This window comes from Lemur catta, chromosome 2 (assembly GCF_020740605.2).
Source record: "Lemur catta isolate mLemCat1 chromosome 2, mLemCat1.pri, whole genome shotgun sequence".
Classification (NCBI taxonomy): Eukaryota; Metazoa; Chordata; class Mammalia; order Primates; family Lemuridae; genus Lemur; species Lemur catta.
The window spans coordinates 74215530-74224086 of NC_059129.1; the positions used below are offsets into that span (position 1 = coordinate 74215530).

The window sequence follows — 8557 nt, forward strand, 5'->3', positions numbered from 1 at the left end:
GGTGGATCGCTCGAGGTCAGGAGCTAGAGTGAGACCCCGTCTCTAATAAAAATAGAAATTATCTGGCATAAAAAATAATAAAAAAAATAAACCAATCTCTTGATTACTAAATGGTTCAGTTACTTTGGAAAACAGCTTGGCAGCTTACCATACAGCCGAGTAACTCTATTCCTAAGTATTTATACAAATAAAATGAAATGTATGTTACACACAAACCTATATGTGAATGTTTATAGCAGCTTTATTCGTAATTGCCCCAAACTGGAAACAACCAAATGTCCCTCGGCTGGGAATGGATACACAGTCATACATCCACCATTAAAAAGGAACAGATAATTGACATAGGCAAAATGGATGAGTCTCAAATGCATCATGCTAAGTTAGAGGTCAGACGCAAAAGGATTATATATTGCATGAGCCCAGGTCTGAGTATTGCAAAAACAAAATTGTAAGAATAAACAGATCAGTGGTTACCCCAAGGGCTGGGGATTAGGAGTTGACTACAAAGGGGCACAGGGGAACTTTGGGGGATGAAGAAACTTCTATTTTGTGGTTAACTGTATACATTTGTCAAAACTTAGATAACTATATAAGAAAACTTTTAATGTAGTATCTTTATAAAAATTGGACTTTTAAGTCCCTTGCTTCAAATCTTCCAGTATCCTTTGGTTATGTAGAATTATTGAAACACTTTCGCATTACCTTTGTTCTATCTCCCATAGACTACAAACTGAACTCTCATTTAACCCTTAGAAATCCATGGTCCTACTAAAAGCAGTTCAAGGTAAATGACAAGTTTTTGACAGATGCAAATAATCAGATCAGAGCAATGGATATTTAAATGGCAATCTTTAAATGAAACCTTTTGGAATTACACTAAAATATAAATGGTAGGTAACAGTCACCACAAAACGTTTGCAAGGTCATGTTGACAAATAACCCAATGCTAAAATTCTGGCCTATTAACCTGTTAATATCCTTCATGGAGAAAGAAAAGAGACAGGATTGATGTTAGTTCAAAACAAATCATGTCCTACCAGCAGACTTAAATGAGTCATAGCTGAGGCCTGATTCACCTAAGATTTGGGAAGTAATTTATCAGTAGGATTAACTATGGGAAAGGCAAGGTACTGAAATTGAGTTCTGATCTGGCCAAAACCCAGTAATTTTGGATGTCCTTACTTGGGTATAGGATGAGTTAGAAGAAAAAAAAAAAAAGATACGCTTTAATGACGATGTTTTTAACTAGAATGCCTTTCCCATTTCCTTTAATATCCTAAGATCACATTGGAATTTCTGGAAGAAAACTTCAAGTCCACATCTTACGTTACTTATAACCAAACATGGCTGTACAACTTAAAACATGGTTTTTAAGTACCAGCTTCAGACATTCAAGTTAGTTTTCACTTTTGAAATCCACTCCCAAAAATTTTCAATCAATTCCAACACAGTAGTTACTATAGTTAATATATGCTCCTCTATCCTGTTTAAAAATTCATCTATTGTATTTAGCTAGTTTGTAATGAGTACCAGTAGGTGGTGCTCAAACCAGACAGTTGTCTTAGTCACACACACTGGGTTTCGACAGGGAAGTGAAACTTACTATACAATTAGCTGAACTGGAGCTCTTCTGAGACTGATTGTTCTGCTTTCCTATGGTTTCATAGTAGCAATTTTAGTTAGACCTTGATTCTTGGAGGTGGAGTAGTACACATCCCTCCTGATAAATCCTACAGCTGTGCCAATTTGCTATTAATATATCAACCATCTACTGGCCAGCCATTCTAGATGACCTTGTATCTTCTGATCAAGCAAATAGCAAGCTTACACCAACATGAGGCAAGAAACTGAGAACAATATCTTTAGCCATCCAATTTACAGCCCTCGATGCCTGAGAGCACTGTTAACGTATTTTACCCAGTTCAGACTTAAATGAGGGTAAAAGGCTACAAACATTTCAAACTGGTCTTTCATCTATGGCCACATCAAGTAGCTTGATGGGGTAACCCTTATGAATTTTGACCATCACATTGCATGTGACCAATAACTATATATTCTTTGACCCCATAAACTAGATCCCACTTAATTTGCCATGTATTAACATGTCATGTAATTTTGCCTATCTTGTAAACCAAACAAGTTTTTTCATAAGACAAACACTGCTTTAGATATTAAAGCCGATACAGAATTACTGTTAAAATCTTCAAAGATTCACGGTAAGTGTTATTTCAAGCACACAAGTGTCCAAAACCAGGAACTTGGAGTGACTGACCTCAAGGAAACCAATTACCTGTTATGTTTCCCTGCTAGTAACCAGCACTCTTAAGTTCCCCCCTAGACAAATTTTACAATTATCCCAACAAAGTAATACAGGAGGACTCATTCTTGTTCAACTACTTAGCTACTTCCAACCTTAGTATTTGTTAGTGCCTTGCTCCTATAATTGTTTTTGAATAACATTTGGTAACTTTCAAAACCATTTCAAACTAAAGCTTAAGCTCACTTTTATCCCTGTTCACTTAAGCTGTATTTACCACTGTACCTCAAAAACTGAGTTTAACCTCCAGCCTGAAAATGTTAACTTTTCACCTAATCCTGGCTCTGTACATGAAATTCCTATTGGAAATAAATTTCTTATGTAACAGTTAATGCCCAACTTTTCCTTCCAAAACCTGAACAGTCTTCAATACTACTCTAAGCCTCACTTCTAGCTTCTTTTAACTGCAGCGATTTGTAAATGCACATTCCAGTAACTGAAAAACTAGAATTTAAGTCTACTTAACCATCAAGTTTTATATATGTAGCACATGGCCTTGAAAGTTAAAGGTTTTGTCTTCCCTAAAATTACAGGTGAATGAAAGTATGCCACATTTCTATCCCAACCAAGTGTTGCAACCTGAGACCTCCCATAGCTTTTCACTAGCTACTTCACTTGAAGATTCCTCCTTAGCAATAGGTGGAGGGAAAAACCCTTTTATTTCCAACCTAGAAAAAAAACCATTAACTCAATTATTTTCTACATTTCAGCAGCACATTTAATCACCAGAAATATATAAAGTCTTTTGCCTAAGGATTTCTATAAAATTTTGAGTGTTGACCAAAAGAAGACACAGGTTTCTCATTAAACTTTGTTTTAATGGGTCTCAAAATTCTGTGACAGATTTTTGGTCAAGTTGTTTCCATTAAAAAGTACTGATTTTAAAAACTAATAACTTAAAACTGCCACACAAAAAGAAACAAAAGTGGTCCACAAAACATTTTCTTTTCCTCCTGAAGGTTTTACGATGCATTGTTATTAACAACCAGTCTTTTACTATTAAACTTAAATGGCCAATTGAAACAAACAGTTCTGAAACTGTTCTTCCACCGTTTAAAAGTGGGGTGGCAGGTATTAGGGATAATATTCATTTAGCCTTCTGAGCTTTCTGGGCAGATTTGGTGACCTTGCCAGCTCCAGCAGCCTTCTTGTCCACCGCTTTGATGACACCCACAGCAACTGTCTGTCTCATATCACGAACAGCAAAACGACCTATTAAAACAAATTTAAGAGTACCATGAGAAACACTTGGTTCAAAATAGTGGTATTTTTCGCCTTTAACTTCTAAGCAGTCATCCTTACCCAGAGGAGGATAGTCTGAGAAGCTCTCGACACACATGGGCTTGCCAGGAACCATATCGACGATGGCAGCATCACCAGATTTCAAGAATTTAGGGCCATCCTCCAGCTTCTTTCCAGAGCGGCGGTCAATCTTTTCTTTCAGCTCAGCAAACTTGCAGGCAATATGAGCTGTGTGACAATCCAGTACAGGAGCATACCCAGCACTAATTTGGCCTGGATGGTTCAGGATAATCACCTTGGAACAAAGATTTGCATTTAGTGTCTCAAACTTTGGGTTCTGCAGCAAGTTAAGAACATACCACTGATCTTAAATTGTTTTACCTGAGCAGTGAAGCCAGCAGCTTCCATTGGTGGGTCGTTTTTGCTGTCACCAGCAACGTTGCCACGACGAACATCTTTGACAGACACATTCTTGACGTTGAAGCCCACATTGTCCCCTGGAAGAGCTTCGCTCAAAGCTTCATGGTGCATTTCCACAGACTTTACTTCAGTCGTAACGTTGACTGGAGCAAAGGTGACCACCATGCCAGGTTTGAGAACACCGGTCTCCACTCGGCCCACAGGCACAGTACCAATACCTAAAATATTTACAGCATAGTATCATAAATACCTTACATATATGCAGATGGCATTTACCCAAAACTAAGTTATGCCCTGATAGTATTTTAATGAAAAACTTACCGCCAATTTTGTAGACATCCTGGAGAGGCAGACGCAAGGGCTTGTCAGTTGGACGAGTTGGTGGCAGGATGCAATCCAGAGCTTCAAGCAGTGTGGTTCCACTGGCATTGCCATCTTTACGGGTGACTTTCCATCCCTTGAACCAAGGCATCTAAAACAGAAGATTGTCAATTAGTGTTACCATCAAATAGCCATTCTCAGAGCTTTTTAACTGTCTCAAGTCACTTACATTAGCACTTGGCTCCAACATGTTGTCACCATTCCAGCCAGAAATTGGCACAAATGCTACTGTGTCAGGGTTGTAGCCAATTTTCTTAATGTAAGTGCTGACTTCTTTAACAATTTCTTCGTATCTTTTCTGGCTGTAGGGCGGCTCAGTGGAATCCATTTTGTTAACACCAACAATTAGTTGTTTCACACCTAGTGTGTAAGCCAGAAGGGCATGCTCACGGGTCTGCCCATTCTTTGAGATACCAGCTTCAAATTCACCAACACCAGCAGCAACAATCAGGACAGCACAATCAGCCTTTTAAAAAAAACAATATATCCTGTTAGAATGTCAAAGGACAAACCCAGTTTTCCCAATCTAGAAAACGTGCCCAGAGTTATTAATCCCACAAACCTGAGATGTGCCTGTAATCATGTTTTTGATAAAGTCTCTGTGTCCCGGGGCATCAATAATAGTCACATAATATTTGCTGGTCTCAAATTTCCACAGGGAGATATCAATGGTGATACCACGCTCACGCTCAGCTTTCAGTTTATCCAAGACCCAGGCATACTTGAAGGAGCCCTTTCCCATCTGTTAAGATTAAGAGTGGTTACTAAGACATGACCAAAACTCCAGCTTAAAATTCTTTGCTCCCCTTATTTGGCAGTAATATATATCCACTATTACAACTGCTAGGCCTACATGGCTTTACAGAGTCAACGTGGTAACTGAGCCGAGTTTAAAAAGCCAATTTGTTATTATTTTACCTATTAACATCCCAATCTACATAACTACTGCTTAGTTTGGCAAAAATACCACTTATTTTTTTACTAATAAACTCAATGTTTTATTTAAACTAGTTTTCCCTTTGTGCTATCATACATACTTCAGCGGCCTCCTTCTCAAATTTCTCGATGGTTCTTTTGTCGATCCCACCACATTTGTAGATCAGATGGCCAGTAGTGGTGGACTTGCCCGAATCTACGTGTCCGATGACGACGATGTTGATGTGAGTCTTTTCCTTTCCCATTTTGGCTTTTATGGGCGGTTTTCACGGCACCTGAAATGTAAGAAAAAAAACCTTTGAACCACTGTTGAAAGGCCTGAGACTGAGCCAGGACCCAAACTCAAAGGGCAAATTCCAAGGAGAATTACAGCCAGCGCCAAGCTGGCCCAACTCTTCAGTCTCCACCCACCAAGTGTGGGGAAACTCCAGCGCACAAAGTCCCCTCCCCCACCGCAAGGAAGAGGTTCTCCAAAAGCTGGGAGGAGTAATCGAGGTGCCTGGACAGTGCCCGGGCACAACGCTGGGTCATAGGAAGCGGCGGCAGAGGACGGAAAGGCCCTTTTCCTTTGTGTGGGTGACTCACCCGCCCCATCTCCCGGGCCGCCGCGTCCTCCATTTTGAGCTCCCTGCAGCAGGGCCCGGGAGCGGCCATTTTTCCGCGCACGCAACTGGTGCCGAGCGCGCCGCCGGGGTGGGGCGGCACACGGCGGCGCGAGGCTGGCACCGGAGCCGCCCGGGCCCCTCCACGCCACCCGTCCGACTCTCGGTGCCCGAGACTCGTAGGCCCCGCCTCGCCGAACATGTGCGCTGGGACCCGCGATCCCCGCCGCCGCCCGGTGCGCCTCGCGGCGGCCCCCACAGCCCCGAGAACCGGACGGCGAGCTCGTGGACACTCAGCCCAACATCGCCAAAACTATCCCGGCAGAGCAAAAAATCGTGGCCGTTCACCTAGAAATTAAATGGCCGGAGACGAAATAGCAGAGGCGGCCCGAAGGCGCGACCGGATTCGCACGCGGCGGCCACGGCGCCCAAGCCAGGCCTCCATGCAAGCACGAGGCGAAGGGGCTCCGGTAAAAAGCGCAAGGCCTCGAACTCTCCCACCCCCTTACGGCCGGAAATTCGGGGTCGAGAACCTCGTAAAGTAGCCCAGAAGCATGGCACTAGAGAAAGGCACGCGAGGGCCGCAACCATCTGGACGCGGCCAGGCCCGCGAAAGCCACACCCGGCACTCACCTGTGTTCTGGCGGCAAACCCGTTGCGAAAAAGAACGTTCAGGGCGACTACGGCACTTATATACGGTTCTCCCCCACCCTCGGGGGAAAGGGCGGAGCCAGCACACGACACCACTTTCCCAGTTTACCCCGCGCCACCTCCACTAGGCACCGGTTCAATTGCCATCCCCTCCCCCCAACTTCTCGGGGACTGTGGGCGATGTGCGCTCAGCCCACTCAAGGGCACGCTGCTGCTCGCGCATGCTCCTCTCGACCCCGACGCTGACGACAGCGAGTGGGTGGGAGGCGGGGACACCGCGATCTCTGGGTTCTGGGTTAGTGGGAGTTTAACGACGGTCCCTGGGATTCCCTGAGGCCGGGGCGAGTCCTCCTTTTGTATGAATTACTCTCAGCTCCAGCTGGGGGCGGAGGGCGGGGGCGCCGGCAAGGAGGCAGCCTGCAGGGAACGTCCAGAATCTTCCCTTTACTATTCCTGGCTTAGTCGGAAAGGTTACGTCGAGATTGGGGTATCCCTTCACCCCGATTCCACCTCCCCCACTCAGCCTTGCCATCTGGCTGGTCCGGGACAAGCTCCTAGAGCTTCTTCCTCTGCTAGTCCCAGCCTGGCCCGGACGGCTCCTCCTCCGCCCCTCCCGTCTGGAGAGGAGGAGGAGTACCAAGCCCCGGACCCGAAGGGGTGGGGCGCAGAGCAGGGGCCGGAGCGCCGGCTTCGCGGCTCGGGAATCCAAAGGCGGCTCAGCTCGGCGGCCGTGAGGCGTGGGCGCGACGAGTCTGCTCCCGAGCTGCCCTCTCGGCTCCTTCCATTCAAAGCCGGCTGCTTTTAGCGAAGCCTGTGATAAACGTCACCCCTCTGTGGTACTCCAGATGTCCAGGTTTTCAGTTTAGAATGGACTTCAGTCTTACGTTAGCTTTACTTCTAATTCTAGTTCTGTTACGCCAAAAAGATCCTGACTGTGTGTGTGTGTCTTACCCTCGTGGTACCCTTTTAAAGTGTACAGTCGTTTGATTGCAAACATGACAAACCTAAAAAGAATGCTTCAAATTCAGTTTTTCCACATGATCTCATGTAGAGACTGAGATCCACAGCATGAGCAAGCTTATCCACCCAGTTTCCTATCCTCAACACTTGCTGTGAAATCACTGCTTCTCCTATTTAAGTAAATATCTATGCTATCTAAATAAATGTCTTCGTTTTCTGTCGCCCCATTGATTGTAACTGCGATTCAGCATAAATCTAGGGTGAGATTCGATGAGACATGGCCTTTTGGATGGCTATCAGGGCAGGCCCTGGGAAATGCTCCTCTGAGAAAAGAGAGCTTATTTTTAATGAGCTAATTACTGGATCAGTATGTTTCTTTTTCCAGGTGTAGAATATCACTGCCCAACTTCTCAAACCAACCTATCGACAAGTATTTATTTGAGAACCTACTATGTGTCCACTGCTAAGCAAAGCACTGTGGAGTGTGCAAAAGCATTTCCTTCTGGAGAGGAACCCAGGGTCACATTGGAAGAGGAAAATTAATATATAAAACAATTGGAAAGCAGTTAAGACAACTTGTATGGTGCTTACTTGGTTTTTATTTCATCGTATAATATAGTTCTTCTAATGCTAACTTTCAGTTGTTTTTCACAATCCAAACACTTTTTCTTTCTTTTTAAGTGAAAGAAGTCTTCTGCAATAGACTTCCTTTGTCTTTTTGTTGTTAATTGTTTTTTTTTTTTTTTTTTGAGACAGAGTCTCACTTTGTTTCCTGGGCTAGAGTGAGTGCCGTGGGGTCAGCCTAGCTCACAGCAACCTCAAACTCCGGGGGTTAAGCGATCCTACTGCCTCAGCCTCCCGAGTAGCTGGGACTACAGGCATGCGCCACCATGCCCAGCTAATTTTTTATATATATGTTTTTAGTTGGCCAGATAATTTCTTTCCATTTTTTTTAGTAGAGACGGCGTCTCGCTCAGGCTGGTCTCAAACTCCTGACCTCCAGCGATCCACCCGCCTCGGCCTCCTAGAGGGCTAGGATTACAGGCGT

General features: G+C 44.3%; 1 protein-coding gene across 1 annotated transcript; it reads right to left on the reverse strand.

Annotated features, from left to right (window-relative positions):
- Nucleotides 1-223: 223 nt before the first annotated feature.
- EEF1A1 (eukaryotic translation elongation factor 1 alpha 1) lies at nucleotides 224-7117 on the reverse strand. The gene is made up of 8 exons (XM_045543894.1): nucleotides 6532-7117; nucleotides 5398-5571; nucleotides 4923-5102; nucleotides 4530-4826; nucleotides 4301-4451; nucleotides 3941-4197; nucleotides 3620-3854; nucleotides 224-3529 (listed from the first exon to the last, which is right to left on the reverse strand). The coding sequence occupies exons 2-8, from the start codon at nucleotides 5539-5541 to the stop codon at nucleotides 3405-3407; spliced, it is 1389 nt and encodes a 462-aa protein (XP_045399850.1). The 5' UTR covers nucleotides 5542-5571; nucleotides 6532-7117; the 3' UTR covers nucleotides 224-3404.
- Between the last annotated feature and the right edge of the window lie 1440 nt (nucleotides 7118-8557).